Raw genomic sequence first — 18,617 nt, forward strand, 5'->3', positions numbered from 1 at the left:
TCTGTGTCTAGAATTGCTGTTAAATCAACCACAACCAATGCAATATTTAATTTTACTTCCCACTGATAAATTGAGGCAATCTGTACCTTTCAGTGCTTACAAGCACTTTGATTGATTTAAAGCTTTTACCCAATATAAAATTGTATTTAAATTGAATAAACAACACTGTTTATCTTTGTAATGAAAAAAGACTTTTAAAGATTTCTATATGTAATTATGTATATGTTTATATAGTTTACATAAATAACTTAATTTTCTATAGATGTGGACCATTGATAGATTTATGTAGAGGCCCACATGTTCGACATACTGGTAAAGTCAAGGCTTTTACAGTCACTAAGGTTAGTACATACGTTATAGCATATATCACAAGGTATTGACAGATTAAAGTTACTATATCATAAAGAGGTAATTCACTCACATACTTCTCTTGTTACAGGTGCCACAGTAAAATGGCAGTAATTGCTCTTAATAAGAACATTTAGGAGATAACTGTATTGTATTTTAAGCTCAGATGTCATCAATTGGTGATTAAAGTTTAACAGTTGCAAATTATGTTTACTGGCAACACGTCAGTAATTGTGAATTGAAGCCCTGAACATTGGCTACATTATCCAATCAAAATGATTGTAACAAATACTGTTGGAATACATATTTTTTAATTTATAGGCCATGAAATAAACTGACAGCCTTTCACTGAATTTGCTGGTTTTGAAAGGCTTCATTGTACTATTTAGATATTAAAGAAGGATTAAATATAATACTTTTGAACAGTTGTAAGTTTCAACTTTTGAACCCTCAACCGTTATATTATAAAAGCAAATTACATCTACTTCCTCAAATACATTTCTGCATTCTACACTAACAATTCTAAGGAATTTATGTCTTTTTTGTTGAATCTGATCAGTTGTATATGATTCTGTCTCTTTATAGCTATAGTGAAGGGAAGGCTGATATTTGATATTAATCTATATTACAGAATTCTGCCACATTCTGGGAAGGGAAGGCTGATGCTGAATCTCTACAGAGAATTTATGGTATATCTTTTCCAGATACCAAACAGATGAAAGAGTGGAAACATATACAGGAGGAGGCTGCCAAAAGAGATCACAGAAAAGTGGGAAAGGTACAACTTTATAGTATCGTATCAGATATTTCATGTTTATTTCTTTGTACAATAGGTATGCACTGAATTCTTATATATATTTACTGGTCTTCCTTTATGGATATGCATAAAGAGTTGAGCATTTCTGATGAGTAAAACATATTATATTCTATACATTTCCTATATCAAAGTTTGGATGGACTAGAGAGATTTCAATTTAAACAGTATAAGCAAACTTGCAAACATGCGATAAAAAGATTGAAGAAATTGACATTGCATCCTTACTGTAGGCATAAGATGTGCAGGAATTGGAAGAAGTCTCATTTATATTTCTGAAGTATAAGTGCAATAGTATATATTGTAGAATTAATAAGTATTGACAACACTTAGATAGCAAAATCATCAGTAATGTATGCAAAACCAAACATGGGCCATCTTATACATTGAAAGAATATGTGGAGAAGCAATTTTTTTCGGAAAATAATTGATCAGTTTTTCAATGTATCTAGGACAACATGTCACTCTAACTGGAAACGTTATTTTAACTGTAAGGTGACCTGTCTTTGCTGCTGTTGCTGAATACCAAATTCTTTCAGAGGGACACAATTATTTTCTTTACTGGAGGTTTATACATATGTACCAGACCACAGAGGCAGTATTGCTTTTCGAAATTTAAATATATGGGATTTTATTCATAGATATTTTCATAGACAAATGATATATGATTAAAATGTAATTATATTTCTATTTTAGGAACAAGAATTGTTTTTCTTCCATGAATGGAGTCCTGGGAGTTGTTTCTTCTTACCTAAAGGAGCTCATATCTGCAATACATTGATTGACTATATAAAAGTAAGATCATGCATGATTAGTTTAAGATTGTTAATATGCTTTTGTAATGCTGGTTTTTGTCGAGCCTGCAATTTTTGTTGCAGAAAGCTTGACATAGGGATAGTGATCCGGTGGCGGCGGCTACGGCGGCGGCGGCGGCGGCGGTGTTAGCTAACTTCTTAAAAACTTTATATTTTAGAAGGTGGAAGACCTGGATGCTTCAAACTTTGTATATAGATGCCTCATGTTACGAAGTTTCCGTCAGTCACATGTCCAATGTCCTTGACCTCATTTTCATGGTTCAGTGACCACTTGAAAAAAAAGTTCAAATTTTTTGTAATGTTGAATTCTCTCTTATTATAAGTAATAGGATAACTATATTTCATATGTGCGTACCTTGCAAGGTCCTCATGTCTGTCAGACAGTTTTCACTTGACCTCGACCTCATTTCATGGATCAGTGAACAAGGTTAAGTTTTGGTGGTCAAGTCCATATCTCAGATACTATAAGTAATAGGGCTAGTATATTCGGTGTATGGAAGGACTGTAAGGTGTACATGTCCAACTGGCAGGTGTCATCTGACCTTGACCTCATTTTCATGGTTCAGTGGTTATAGTTAAATTTTTGTGTTTTGGTCTGTTTTTCTCATACTATATGCAATAGGTCTACTATATTTGTTGTATGGAATGATTGTAAGGGGTACATATCTAGCGGGAAGATGTCATGTGACCTTGACCTCATTTTCATGGTTCAGTGGTCAATGTTAAGTTTTTGAGTTTTGGTCTTTTTATCTAATACTATAAGCTATAGGTGAACTATATTTGGTGTATGGAAATATTTTATGATCTTTATGTCAGTCGCGCAGGTTTTATTTGACCGTGACCTCATTTTCACGGTTCATTGCCCTGTGTTAAGTTTTTGTGTTTTGGTCTATTTTTCTTAAACTATAAGTAATAGGTCAACTATATATGTTGTATAGAAGCATTGTTAGCTGTACATGTCTGCCTGGCATGGTTCATCTGACCTTGACCTCATTTTCAAGGTTCATTGTTCTTTGTTTAGTTATCTTGGTTAATGTTAAGTTTATGTGACAGTTGTTATAAAGCTTAACTTTATACTTAGGACTATCAGCATAATATCAATGATTAGTATAGAAGGCGAGACATTTCAGCGTGTGCACTCTTGTCTTAGAGATTTATTGTATTTAGTAATCTACGTTTTATATGTTTCCAAACAGAGCCCATATATTGTTTAAAGGAAGGTTTTTCATCATTTTTCATGTGGACAACTTAATATCCTTAAATGAAAAGATCAAGCATGTTGGTTTGCAAAGATGCAGTTAAACTTTTTTATGCCCCACCTAGGATAGTAAAGGGGCATTATGTTTTCTGGTCTGTGGCTCCGTTCGTCCGTCCGTCCGTCCATCTGTGGTTCCATTCGTCTGTCCAGGTTAAAGTTTTTGGTCAAGGTAGTTTTTGATGAAGCTGAAGTCCAATCAACTTGAAACTTAGTACACTTGTTACTTTTGATCTGATCTTTCTAATTTTTAAGCCAAATTAGACTTTTGACCCCAATTTCACGGTCCACTGAACATAGAAAATGAAAGTGGGAGTTTCAGGTTAAAGTTTTTGGTCAAGGTAGTTTTTGATGAAGCTGAAGTCCAATCAACTTAAAACTTAGTACACTTGTTGCTTATGATATGATCTTTCTAAATTTAATGCCAAATTAGATAATTACCCAATTTCACGGTCTATGGAACATGGAAAAGGATGGTGCGAGTGGGGCATCCGTGTACTTTGGACACATTCTTGTTACAAAAAGATTTCTTAATGACACCAGACAAAATCAACAGTAATATTTAAGTGATATGTCTTCTTATGCAAGAATGTCATACTAAGGCATATTGAATTAGATAATATGAAAAAAAGTCTGATAATATTTAAAAAAAAGTTTATGTATACAGCCTTCATCATTTTAATATTTTTTTTAACTAAATAACATAAATGCCAATAATTTTTCAGAGTGAATACAGAAAAAGAGGATTTACTGAAGTTGTCTCCCCTAATATATACAACAGTAAACTGTGGCAACAATCAGGCCACTGGCAACATTATGATGTAAGTCTGAAATTCAAGTCTTGTATATTTTATTTTAGGTATAATAACAATGCTACACAGTACATAGGGGAAGGGAGAGGCATTATATTTTCTATTTTTGCTTTTGTCTGTCCATCCTGTATTATGTTCAAGTGAAAGTTTACAACAAAATTTTGTTATGTCATATTAAAAAAGCTACAACTTTGTCATTTGAAAAGATATCAAGACAAAACCAAAACCTGTATTTGAGGACAGATAGCAAAGAAGTATTTCAGAAAGACTTGATAAAACTACATTTACTACTATTTTTTAAATTGCAATATTTGAAAGAAAATTTGAAAAAATCACACCATTCCTCTCTTTAAATTATTGTTGCCAGCTAAGATAATACTAAATGTATGTTTGTTTTATCATAAAGTACATAAAGAATGCTACATAATTGTCCTGGATATTAGTTAATTCTGCCTTCATCTATTTCAGGATAATATATTTAAATTTGAAGTTGATAAAGAAACATTTGCATTGAAACCAATGAATTGTCCGGGACATTGGTAGGTTTTAATAGTAATAAATAGTTATTATAGCTGACTATGCGGTATGGGCTTTGCTCATTGTTGAAGGCTTTACGGTGACCTATAGTTGTTAATGTCAGTGTCATTTTGGTCTTTTGTGGATAGTTGTCTCATTGGCAATCATACCACATCTTCTTTTTTATATTAATTGTTATTAAAACTGGAAATTATGGTTATATTAGAAAAATATTAGAAAATAAAGTTAAAAAAAAAAACGTTTGAAAAGTCATATTTGTGTCCTGACAGTCATAAATATACTATAAATTAAGTCTCAAAATTTTATTTTGATACTTTATGACTTTCTTGAATCCCTTTGCTTGTATGTATGCATAATCACTATTATTTTGCTGTGCTCCATACTAAAATGTTCAAGAAGGACACTTGCTGACATGTCAGTTTTCTAGCTTTATGCTGTTATGTGAGATATTTATCAGTTACTTAGTAATGGTTTACCCCTTACACCTAATTTTCCTCCATCAATAACTTGCAAAGACAGTACTATTTATAGGAAGTATAGTTAGTTAAGGAACATATAACTTAGGAAAAGTAGTCAGATTTATTTCATTGTTATCTTTCCTTGACTTTTGAATTGAAAATTTAAAATAATTAAGATTTGTGTATTTTTGCTGTAAATATTTATTTCAAACAAATCATGTATATTACAGCCTTATGTTTGATCATAGACCTAGATCATGGCGAGAGTTACCTTTAAGGATGGCAGATTTTGGTGTATTACACAGAAACGAGTTGTCTGGAGCATTAAGTGGTCTCACTCGAGTCAGACGTTTCCAACAAGATGATGCTCACATATTCTGTAGAGAAGATCAGGTTAGCAGTTATTTAATTTTTTAGGGGGTAAAAACAAAAGTCAAATAAAATATGTGAAATTAAGAGTTAAACTGGAGCAGGAGAAAGAAAAGCAAGTTTGTATAAATGAAGGATGAAATGTTATTATATACCAGGGGCTCTTGTTATCTTTCTTTGTCTATCTTTGTTATGCCCAAGGGACATTATGTATTTCTGTCTGTACATCTGTTTGTTTATTGGTCTGTCCCCCTTCAGGTTAAAGTCTTCGGTTAAAGGTTTTGGTCAATGTAGTTTTTGATGAAATTGAAACTTGCTACACTTTTTTCCTTTGATATGATCTTTCTATGCCAAATTAGAATTTTGACCCCAATTTCACAGTCAACTGAACTTAGTAAATGATAGTGCAGGTGGGGCATCCATGCACTATGTACACATTCTTGTTCTTTGTATAATGAACAGTATGTTGAATAGAAAACTGCAAAAAAAAAAATGTAAATTTCTTTTGAATGCTGAAGTGACACAATTTTTTCTTTTATATTTGTAGATAAAAGAAGAAATGGCTGGCTGTTTAGACTTCATGAAGACTGTATATGATACCTTTGGCTTTTCTTTTGAGTTACAATTATCTACCAGACCAGAAAAATACTTAGGGGAAATAGAAGTCTGGAACGATGCTGAAAAGGTAGGCAAAAACCATTCATGATGAATAGAAATGTGGGGTTAAAGAAAAACAATTACAAAGATATTCTAAAGATGTATATAATAATGTGTGTATTTGTTACGACTATAGTTACTAACACATTAAAACTGGTGCATATCATACAGACATCAAGTAATGAACAATGACAGTTGGTTTAGAATAAAACTTTGACATAAGAGATCATTTCAACTTTTGTGAATCAACATTCCGGCAACACCATTTTATGTAAGCTTTGGAACCAATGATAAATTTGGTCATCCCTTCAAAAGATTTATTTACTGAAATACAATTATACATTCTCCAAATGTAAAGTCACTGAAATACAAATACAATTGGGTAACTGATACCTAACAACAAGGAATTTTTAAAATTAATCACTCTATGAAAATTGCAAAGCATGTTTATGCCAGGATTTTTTAATTTGTTGGTTTATGGATCCGCCGACCCGATTTTGCTGATTTCCAGAATAAAAATAAGATTGAATTTTCATGCTTTTTTATTCCTGCTAACCCTAACAAATGCATATTCCCTGAAAAATAGTTAAAATATTCTTTTTTTTATATGAAATATCACACTTCCAGTTTACGTTTCTAAAAATAGACAAATCAATTATAACTGACCTTGAAATGTTGTTTGTGCAAATAATTTTGCGAAACGAAACAAGTGTTTAAAACCAATTACACAATAATATAAAAAAGAAGATGTGGTGTGATTGCCAATGAGACAACTATCCACAAAAGACCAAAATGACACAGACATTAACAACTATAGGTCACCGTACACAATAAGTTCGTTTCCCATATTTGTCATCAGTCCGTAAGATGCATCATCTGATAGACTTGTCCAAATGTGGACAGGTGGAAGACATCAAGTTAAAGTATTGAATATCAAATAATCATTTGGAATTTTCTTGTTTCATAGATAATAAAAAAAAAAAAAAACGTCCATTTGGATAAAAAAAACGCGAATGCATGACAACAGATTAACCGGATATTCTCATTTTTCCAATGGACGAGTCTATTATGTTTTTGACACGTGTGTTGAAACTTATTTTCGTACCACGTTTTTACATTTTTTTCTTAATCAGTTTTCGTGCTTGGAGATCATAATTCACCAAGTTTTCTGGAATTGATTAAGAGCTACGGGAATCTGGTTTTCTTGTTTGTGAAATGACGATTTAATTTCGTCTTTGTCCGTGCACCCCCCCCCCTTTTTTTTACGGGAAATTCTTAGAATGTCATGTGATGTTTATGACAGCTTCGCAATAAAATTTCATCGAACTAAAATCTAAGAAATGATGACAAAATAGCATAACAAACATATTGTTAGAAAAGGGAAATACATATTTATTTTGCATATTTTTCTGTTTTGCATATTTTTCTGTTTTGAAAGATTTTTTTTTCTTTTTTTTCCGACCGACCGACCCGACTTTTTCATGGGGAAAATCCATAAACCAACAAATTAAAAACCCTGGCCTTAATGCTTGATCTGAATTTTAACAGTTTTACTTGTTGAACAGGCATTGACAGAATGTTTAGATGCATCTGGTTTGAAATGGACCCTGAATCCAGGTGATGGTGCTTTCTATGGCCCTAAGGTAAGTGTAGATTTATAATTAAAATTCTATGACCTGAAGGTGTTGATTTCTATTTCATAGGAATGTTTCATTTAAACATAAAGTTTTGAAGATCTGTGTGACCAATAATCTGTTATTAATTTTGTGTTTTAATGATTTAATCTTTGCAGGAAGTGTCTGAAGTTTGTAGATAAACATGAATAGATTAAAAGGAAATGTGTGGTATAGGGAAATGAGACAGCAACCAAATAATAACAAAAATCAACAGTAGATGCCTAGTGGTCAACAATAAGTCTACAACAATAGACCAGTGTATACACAATATTTCAATCCTCTATTTTTCCTGATTCTTTTAAAGTTGTGAATAAATTAAATGTCTTCCATCATCTGCAAATTCTCCAATTCATATCAACACACAAATGGTAAAAGAAAGTCTTGATAACTGGAACAAATTGTTGATTTTAAATTACAGATAGATGTACACATTATGGATGCCTTAAAAAGATCTCATCAGTGTGCTACAATACAGTTAGATTTCCAGTTACCAATCAGATTTAATCTTAACTACAATAGGTAAGATCACATCAGTGTGCTACAATACAGTTAATTTTCCAGTTACCCATCAGATTTAATCTTAACTAAAACACATAAGGTCACATCAATATGCTATAACAGGTTATATTTTACTTAACTTGTTCAGGGGATACATTTATAAGACAGCAATTCAACAACAAAAGGCAGGAAACAAGTGAAATTTTTATGCATTTACAAATTTGTTTAAAAATTTGACAGCAAACCTGAGTCACAGTATAAGAGATGGGTTAATAAATCAAAAGACAGGCAAAGAATAAACTCCCAACTATTTTCTTGATAATTCTTTATTTATACTGTATCATTTATAGTGGTGAAGCTGATGAGAAAAAGAGACCTGTGATGATTCATCGAGCTATTTTGGGCTCTGTAGAGAGAATGGTGGCTGTTCTGACAGAGAATTATGGTGGTAAATGGCCGTTCTGGTTATCCCCTCGACAGTGTGTCATTATTCCTGTAGCACCTGTTTATGATGCGTATGCAGAAGAGGTAAGTCATGTCAAAGTACTATGCTTGTCACTTAAACAATATGTCATTGTATAGCACCTGATTGTTGCTTCAACACAGAAAAGGTTAATACTAGTTGTGGAGTTTGAGCAGTCCTATTATAAACCTTTGTGATTTAAGATAATATATAATACAAAAGTAAGGAATTTATTTGACTTTCAGGAAAACATGTGGCTCAAGTTTTTACAGATATATCATATAGGTATGGTTTTGCAAGCTCTCCATGCCAAACTTTCTTTATTAAATGCCTGAATTCTTTAAACTATCCAAAACTGTTTCAAAGCAGCATGTTATGATATTTTTAAGTATAATATTTACATAGATTAACAAGAAAAACGATTTCTTTAGAAATTAGGTGTGATGTGATTACAAATGGGACATCTTTGTACCAAAGACAAACATGTGAAAAAGAGATTGCCAATATTTGTCAAAAACTATATAATACTAAAATTACGAGGTCCAATTTGTCAGCGACATCACGTAAAAACGATGAATAAAAAAATTCAACTTTATATATAACTAATGTAGTACAAAGGTGTAGATTAAAAATTACACCACTCCAGGCCCTTTTGTTTTCCACGTAATTAATATTGCCAATAATTAAGAAGTTCCGGGTCGAGTCCGATACCGATACCAATAGTATATTCACCTGTTACCGATTACCTTATCTGTACGTTCCGCATCTGACAGGCGTATCTATAATACTAAAATTACGATGGTCCAATTTGTCAGCCGTCATCAGTAAAAACAACAAATCAAAGAATTCAACTTTATATATAACTAGTATAGTACAAAGGTGTAGATTAAAAATTACACCACTCCAGGCCCTTTTGTTTTCCACGTAATTAATATTGCCAATAATTAAGAAGTTCCGGGTCGAGTCCGATACCGATACTAATAGTATATTCACCTGTTACCGATTACCTTATCTGTACGTTCCGCATCTGACAGGCGCACCACCAAACGGTGTATTCAGGATTAATATGCTATATAGTATTACACGGGTCATAATCACAGGGTTGACACTACTTAATTGTCAAATTGTTACCTATTGTAGTATTTTAATCAGTTAGACTTTCTAAGATAACAATACGAATACTAAAAATCTGGACTAAAATAAGGCGTATAGGTACAGGTTTCAATTTGTTAGCGGGCATGACGTAAAACAGCGAATCAAAAAATTCAACTTTATTTATAACTAATATAGGACAATGCTGTTGATTAAAAAGTACTCCATTCCAGGACCTTTTGTTTTCCAAATAATTAATATTATCAATAATTGATAAGTTCCAGTTCGACGGGTTCAAACAGAAAGATTTGAAAGCAGAGAAAACTGTGTATCTTATAATCGGCATGACTTTATCAGATGACAATACTAATACTAAAATAAGGCTTGCGCATAGTTATATACTTTAATTTAGTCACGGACCCGCGATATCACGGGTGTGTTCTAGTTGTATATATAAGTATTGTATTCACAGGTAAAGAAGCAGATCCATGATGCTGGATTTCTCTGTGATACTGATGTGGACCATAGCACTACACTTAATAAGAAAATCAGGAATTCCCAATTAGCACAGTATAACTTTATATTGGGTATGTATACCACATCTCTATTCTTAATAAGAAAATCAGGAATTCCCAATTAGCCCAGTATAACTTTATATTGGGTATGTCTGTCATTTTATTACATTATTTGTTTCAATTTTATTGTAATATTGTTCTTTAAATACAATGTATGATACATGGAAGATAAATACATCTCTGGTATACTCCATAAGAAACAACGGAACTTGTTGTCAGTAATTATTAACATGAATATCAGAGAACAATGCTAAATATATTTAAATATTTATTTTCTTATTCACCGCAATTCCAAACAGAATTGAATATCACTTTGCATCCATGAAACACCTTAAATATTCTACTGTTGGAGAGTTTTCATTCTAAAATTCATGGTAAATACATCTGCAAATAAATGTGAAATAAGTTTTAACTGTAAATGGTATAGTACTGTTTTATTATTGGAGTTGGTAGAAATTATTCCTCCTAGAATAAAATTTTAATGCCATGGATTCATGAGTTGTTAGAAATAGAATCAGAGTTATTGACACCAACACATAGTAAATAATTTAAAAATAAATTGAATATTAATTGTGTTTCAGTTGTTGGAGAGAAGGAAGTTGGTAACAAGACTGCTAATGTCCGTACCAGGGACAACAAAGTACATGATGAACACAGCATAGAGAAAATTATTGAACGATTTACAGAATTCAAAAACTCTAAATGTTTAGACTCGGAAAACTTTTAAACAACTGACATTTTAGATAATTTATTGCTGGCTTTTAGTTGTCTGTATGTCTGACACTAGTGCTATATTTAGTCCCCATCATCAAACCTAGATCTTCTAGCATTAAAGACTTGAGATATCAGTGGCAGATCTAGAAATTTTCATAAGAGGGGGCCCACTGACTGCCTAAGAGGGGGGGGGGGGGGATTCCGTCACGCTTCAGTGATTCCCTAAATAACCAACCAAATTTTTTCTGAAAAAGGGGGGGGGGCCCCCTTCCCCCCCTAAATCGGCCTCTGGATATTTTATAGAAATGTCACTGCTAGATGTCATGGTCAAATCATGGGTTTGTTCTGTTAAATTGTCATTATGCAAATTGTATGTTCTTTTCTAAAGCATTGCACAGAAATAAAATAAAACATTAAAACAAAACAATAAATATGTCCTTCTGAATCTGCTGCATACATATTGTAACAACAAACAGATGATAACAATGAAATATTTTTGTGTTTATTCATCAAAGACTGTTTGAAGTTCAGTTATTCATTAGAAAAATAAAGTCAATTTTATGATTATAACACTTTTCTAACTTGAATTTATGTTCTTTACATCACATTCAGTTTATTTAAAATTCTACAAAGATGTTGACATTTCATTTAATGACAATGTGCAGGTAAAGAAAATAATTGTAAAGAATAAAGACTGCAAACTTTCATTTGTAAACAGGGAGAAAATAAATGAAACAAACAGTAGGTAATGCATTTGTTAATTGTCTTGTTAATGATTTGTTTATCTGTACTTTTAAAGTGCAGCTTATAATGAGTTTAATTGTAATCTGATTTTATGAATGGTGTATGATTTGTATACAAGGTTGGTTATGGAGGAAAATAAATCATGGCTACAGGAAATTAGGATTAACCCTAAATCATTGGAAATCACTGAAACCTTGTTTGCTGGTATGGTGAATTTTTCAAAATGTCAAATGAACATTAGACTCTTCATTTTATTTTCTCAATACTACTTAAACAAATTGACTGAAAATGATCACCAGCTCAAAAGTTGTGATTTTGGAATCTGCAAGACACACTACCTTGTTTTACTAGTGAGGGAACACGTAACTTAATGAGGGTATACATAGCATACTAGGATATACTTACACAGTAGGGGTATACATAGTACAACAACACTTGCATTATTTTTGTGTTTATAATTAAAAAGATACGGTAAAAATCATCTGTTAACTAAAATAAAATAAATAAAAAATAATAGTTATTGTTTGAAGTATATATATGATATGGTTATTTAGAAAATGAATTAGAAGTAGAAATTTCAATAGAAGGGAAAATATGGCATTTGGGTATAGCAATATAATTAATTCATGTTACCACGGAATTGCACCTTTAAGTAAAAGTACAAATTCTGTCACTTGGTGAAAAAAGATCATATCTAAATTAAGTGATAATTGATATGTTTGTATTTTATGTCTGTTGTATGTTAAATTATGACATGAAATAAAATTCTTGAATTTCTTTTTAATAATTGAGTTTTGCCTTACCTGATGTGTTGGTTTTCCCGAGCTTTCAACAGTAATTAGTCCACTCTGTTTCCTTCATAGGATTGTTGTAAGTTGCATATATCTCTTTTGGTGTTCATTTGGCCTCTGCACCTTACTTGCTCAATCACTTTTAAGTGACATGAAGTTTTGAACCTGTTATTTTGATATTTTATGTTGAGTGATTTAAGAGGGAACTGTAGTAGTGTTGTGTTGAATCAACTCTCCACTGATTTAAGGTTATGACCAGTGATGTAACAAAAGGTAAACAAACACACAATTACAAACAGTACTCTAGTCTAAAATAAAGGTATGATAAATAAGAACACATGTATAATCAACAATATTTTACTGTATCATAAAAAATTAATTCATCCTACAATCTAATATCAGAGACATAAATACATTAGTATATATATGTCTGCTAATATCGACTTGATTTACCTGAAAAACATTTTTCTTGTAATTTTATAATGTTTAGATGAAAATTTATCTTGCATACTTTTAACCTGCTTATAAAGTCTTCGTATGCAAGTATTACAAGTTTGAATATTCAGAGAGAAAAAGCAGGCACCTCTTAAGCTCACTTGTCCGTCACTATCCATTATGAATATTTTCTAAGATCTAACTGTTGAACAAATTGACCAATCTTAGCCTGGTTGTTACTTGGGGTATATTGTATAAATGTTATCTCGACACTATCTGTGTTAATGTGTCAGTGTTTTTATCTGGCACTACTTCTGTCTGTCTGAAGGTTTATAATGTGTTAATCAATACCAATGCTAGTGGAAGGCTATAAAATTTATATGAAACATTACTTATTTAAATTTTATTAACTTACTCTCTTACCCTCCTAACTTTCTTTCATTCCTTCTTTCCGTCTGACTGGCTGACTGATTATCTCTTTACTTGTTTAATATTTACATTAAAAGCTATCTATAATAAACAAGAATGTGTCCACAGTACACAGATGTCCCACTCGCACAATCAATTTCTATGTTCAGTGGACCGTGAAATTTGGGTAAAAATTCTAATTTGGTATTAAAATTAGAAATGTATCATAGGGAACATATGTACGAAGACTTGGAAGTTCACAAAAACAACCTTGACCAAAAACATTAACCTTAAGCCGAACGAACGGACGCACAGACCAGAAAACATAATGTCCCTCTTCTATCGTAGGTGGGGCATAATAAATAAGCTTTATTTCGAGTCGGCAAGGTCTACAGACAGAGACAACATATTAAGCTCTAATGAACTTTTAACCGACATCGAGGTACAATGTATTATAAACATTCTTGTAGACGGAACTTGGTCGTAACTATTTGTTGATACCACTTTTGTTAAAATTCTTTAGACAATCATTGGTATGGATAGTTTTAAACACACAAGTTACATACTTGTCCATTCGTTTTTTATGCGTTTTGTTATTTGATTTTGCCATGTGATTATGAACTCTCCGAATTGATTTTCCTCCAAGTTCAGTATTTTTGTGATTTTACTTTACACTATACTCATATTAATTAAAATTTACATGAAATGAACTTGTTCAGACTAAAAAACATTATTTAGTTATTGTTTTTCCATCATGGTAAAATGTTAATAAACTTTTCTTCAACTCGTGACATTGATTTCAAGATTGAATGACAAAAGCGGATATTAAGGAAAAACATACCTTATAACCCTTTAGTTGTAAGGTACACGCAGTTAAGTGTTAAAACGAATTCAGTAGTGCGACCAAGGACTCTTGTACTCTAGTTTACGTTTGCATAAGCTGTTGTAATCACGGGAGTTACTCGAAGCCTTAATTATCGCCTTCGCATTTTTATTTTATCATTGAAATAATCTTCATCTATTATTCATTGTACATTTCTTTTAAAACTAGCAATTTATAAACTCTTAATTGATTGACATCTTTAGGAACCAATAATCAATTTTCATAAGACTTGGAAGCTCTTTTAATACCTTGACAATTTCACGGTAACATTAAACGGGCTGACAAGTGCGGAATAAATCCGGTGCTTTATTTTTAATGAGGATCCTCATTTTCACTAATCCGTGATAAAATTGTCTAAACCTTATTAATACTTTAGAACAATATGTTCTTTCCAAACTTGCTTTAAGTTCTTTACAAATTTAAAAAAAAAATACAGAAATTTACATTTTATAAGTTCACATGTCCGAAGCGCTTTACTGGAATTTACCTTCAGTTCCAATATTTGAAAGCAAAGCATATATGAACTAGAACCGAAACAGGGAAGAGATATATGACTCCAGTAAGATCACTTTTCCCGATGGAGTTTAAACCAATTGCTTAATACTTTTTTACGCTGCATTATTAGTTTTATTACAAAGGATTTGAAACCGTAAAGTAGTCTGATCTGAAAAGGGATAGTTTTGATTTTTTCATTTCCCTTCTCTAGAAGTAGTGGGAATCGCTACTGAACATGAGACGGGTGGAAGTTGTAACAAGGATTTGTATGCTATTTGTATGCTACTATACAAATCCTTGCTTGTAATGACCGAGACGTGACTGTGATATGATCAAAGTCATTGTGAACTTTATATTTTCATAATACTATTTGTAACTGTTTTTGCTTACAAGAAAGCTATTGAATTACGTTCAAAATGATGTAGTCATAGCCCCGCCCTCGTGCCCTCTGTTGTAAAATTGACAAATGTTTATCAGCGATAATTTACCTTTATTAACCAACTAAGTACATTATTGCCAAAAATGACTGGTTATTAAAAATAACATATTTTCTGTAATGGCCCTGTTTTTCTGTAATGGCCCTGTTTTTTTCTGTAATGGCCCTGTTTTTTCTGTAATGGTCCTGTTTTTCTGTAATGGCCCTGTTTTTCTGTAATTGCCCTGTATTAATGCCCAACTTGTCTGTATTAAGCCCAGTTAGGGTTTTTAATAAAGTTAATAAAATTAAGCTGTAAAGAGTATAATACCTTTTTGTATTGTATTTAATTTAGTTACCAGCAACAAACATTAAAGAACCATATAAAGGGATCACTGTTCATCCTGTTTTTCAACACATAACTTCTTTTAACTTAATATCTTAGATATTTGGTATTTTTAAAGCTTGATCATGGTGAAATACAAATTATTTTTTTTCAAACTAAACTGTCATTAAAAGAGTAAGAGAGTACATCAAGTTGGCAGCAACACATACACTTTTTTTCAGTTGGTTAATAGATGTTTTAATAAATGGGTGTTTTATAATGGCCCTGTTATATGTCCTTGGTCAGTAATAATGGCCTCGGATGTCTGTAATGGCCCTCGGCGTTACCTCGGGCCATTACAGACTTCCTCGACCATTATTACAGACCTTGGACATATAACAGGGCCATTATAAAAACACCCATTCATTAATACTATAGTAATGAGTAACAAGCCGGGCGCAACAAGAGAACAATATTGGTTTCTCTTGCGAGCGCATAAGTTCAACCCCGTTTTTGAAGGTTGAGTGTTACCAAATCAATTTTCTGTGCGTTATCATTAATATCGACTGTTGTTTGTCTTTTTACGAAAGCCTATTAGGGTCACAAAACACTTTTATTTATCTCGTAATTAACTGGGGAGCCTGTTTTCATCACAGGCACTTGTTTCTATCCATGGGAAGACTATCAATCAACGTATATAAAAGAGAACGTTGATAATGGGTCTTTCCGTGGATAGAAACAAGTGCCGGTGGTTTTCATATTTAAAATCAAACGGCTAGAAGAGTAAAACTTAACTATATACAAATCTAATTTCATAGAATACTAAAATAATGTTTATTTACTGTTTTACTACAAAATTTAAAAAAAAATTGTTAACAAAGTCACTTCTGAAAGTATACTGTAACAATTTTTTGAATTTTACAAACTGAGATATAAATGACTTTTCCATCATCTATTTATTTTTATTCATTTTTTCATCAATTATTGGTTAATTACTTTCATAAATCAAACATTACAATGTACAAAGAAATCTATCGACCATTTACTACCAAACCCGTTAGTTTTCAGTTTACAAATAGACTTTTTAATAGCTCAATTTATATAAAATGGGTATCGGTAAAAACGTATTGAGATCATTATCATTTCGTCAGCATATCTGTCATAAAAAAAAACAACGATAGACAGTTTATATATCCAAATATATATCCAAATATATATCCAAATAAAATTTCAATGAACAGATATTGCTGTCATGAAGATAACATCGAAGAATCATTGTATGAAATATTCTCCAATGCCGGTTATTTCCAGTTTGTTCATTTAGCTGTGCAAAATTCACAAAAATAATTAGTTATTTTAAGTACAACTTTTACGCATGTTATTAGCTTTCATTTTCGTCAAGATATGATGCATTGAAGCGTAAAGATAGAAAAAAATCTTTACCCTTGTATCAGTGTATGTAAAGTGCGGATCCTAAAATATCATTTTCACTGTATATGCCAGAAATTTTTGATGTAGAATGATAAATAAACAGACGACTTTTTTTTTTATTTTTGAAGAAAATGAAGAAAATTAGTTAAAAAGTATATGTTAAGAAACACATAATACTAATAAAACATAGTAAGAGATGCGAACGTGTTTTTTTTTCGCGCCTAAATCCAAATAGCTGTGAAATATATACCAAAATAGGTGAATATTTAGGACATTTCACGAACAGATCGTGCAGGTGTTTTATAACTTACAGGTAAGATGTTGTTGCAGAAAAAATATTCATTTCAACACAATTATTAAAGTTGTATAACGTAGAATAGGTTTTGTCATTCAGTTTCTTCATATTGAACTGAATTCCACTATGATGCTTTCTTTATGCGAGTCATGTTTACTGTCGAAGAATGATACTATTCTTTCATTTTCACTGTAGAGCGATTCATTAGTATTGTATATGCGGCGCATTTTCACTGTATGATATATTTATTTTTTTATCTATTACAGCGTTTTTTTTTAAGCATGTAAAGCAAGACTTTAGTTAGCGTGCTTGCTTCGTTGTTTTTTTGTACAATCATTATGATAACACCCAATTTAGTTCAAATATAATAATTATATAAATACATGTTAAACTATGCCGATACATATTGTTTAAAGATGTCAATCTTATTTACAAAGTTTGTATAAACAATTATACAAACTAAGCAATCAAGTCAACCAAAGTTTTGCTTTACATGCATTAGGAAATTAGCTGTAAAGCCTTAATTTAGCCGACTTGCTCAAACAATAGATAAAGTAAGAGACGGATTTGATAAAATTTAACTTACGGAGGAAAGTTTGGTTTTAAAACACTCTAAATAAATTCAATAGAAATAAAATTTATTTCAAATGTATTCCCATTTCAAAATTTCTTATGAATCGTATAGGATCTTTATCCTTGTTTTTTTTTATCCATTTCCATATCCTTGGTTTTTTTTATCCATTTCCATGACACTTCACCACTAATTACGTACATCTTGATAAAGATTGAATCGTTGGTTTTCCCGTTTAAAAGGTTTTACACTTGGGCCCTTTATAACTTGCTGTTCGGTGTGAGCCAAGACTCCATGTTGAAGACCGTATTTTGACATATAAAGGTATACTTTTATAAATTGTGACTCGTTTTGAGAGTTGTCTCATTGTCACATACGACATCTTATCTATCTGTGGCTCAACCCGAAACGAGACGGGATAAAAAGGGATAAAAAACACACTTTTTTAATATATTTATAATGGGCTTAATATGAGTCAGAAAAGAGTAGAATAGTGGGTCGCGTTGGGGTATAAGCGTGACGCGGAATTGACGATTTTTTTTGTAAGCGTGACACGTGATAGTCAAATGATTGTGTCGTGAAAACGAGAAATAAAGTATAGCGGGACACGGAAAATTAAAAAAAATGAGAACTGCATAGTATAAGCGGGATACGGGAATCTGATAAAGCAGTAAGCGGGATCAGGGATTAGACCCCCCCTCCCCCCAATGAGACCCCAGAATAAGATATTTTTTTTATCTT

At 31.8% G+C, this 18,617-nt stretch overlaps 1 protein-coding gene across 3 annotated transcripts in view; it reads left to right on the top strand.

Moving 5' to 3' along the window:
- The window catches only part of LOC143071704 (threonine--tRNA ligase 1, cytoplasmic-like), a 28,965-nt gene extending 17,451 nt beyond the window's left edge, over window positions 1-11,514 (top strand). For 2 of the 3 annotated variants that reach the window (XM_076246196.1, XM_076246195.1), the window contains exons 8-19: window positions 263-341; window positions 980-1,126; window positions 1,859-1,957; window positions 3,958-4,053; window positions 4,513-4,583; window positions 5,270-5,432; window positions 5,956-6,093; window positions 7,631-7,708; window positions 8,160-8,260; window positions 8,590-8,767; window positions 10,267-10,381; window positions 10,951-11,514. In XM_076246196.1, the coding sequence (XP_076102311.1) occupies window positions 263-341; window positions 980-1,126; window positions 1,859-1,957; window positions 3,958-4,053; window positions 4,513-4,583; window positions 5,270-5,432; window positions 5,956-6,093; window positions 7,631-7,708; window positions 8,160-8,260; window positions 8,590-8,767; window positions 10,267-10,381; window positions 10,951-11,096 (1,411 nt within the window). In that variant the 3' untranslated portion in view covers window positions 11,097-11,514. Of the gene's footprint in view, window positions 1-262; window positions 342-979; window positions 1,127-1,858; window positions 1,958-3,957; window positions 4,054-4,512; window positions 4,584-5,269; window positions 5,433-5,955; window positions 6,094-7,630; window positions 7,709-8,159; window positions 8,261-8,589; window positions 8,768-10,266; window positions 10,456-10,950 lie in introns of all 3 variants that reach the window. The other variant, XM_076246197.1, reaches the window with a different exon arrangement.
- Window positions 11,515-18,617: the final 7,103 nt, after the last annotated feature.

Source organism: Mytilus galloprovincialis, chromosome 4, assembly GCF_965363235.1.
Source record: "Mytilus galloprovincialis chromosome 4, xbMytGall1.hap1.1, whole genome shotgun sequence".
Taxonomy (NCBI): domain Eukaryota; kingdom Metazoa; phylum Mollusca; class Bivalvia; order Mytilida; family Mytilidae; genus Mytilus; species Mytilus galloprovincialis.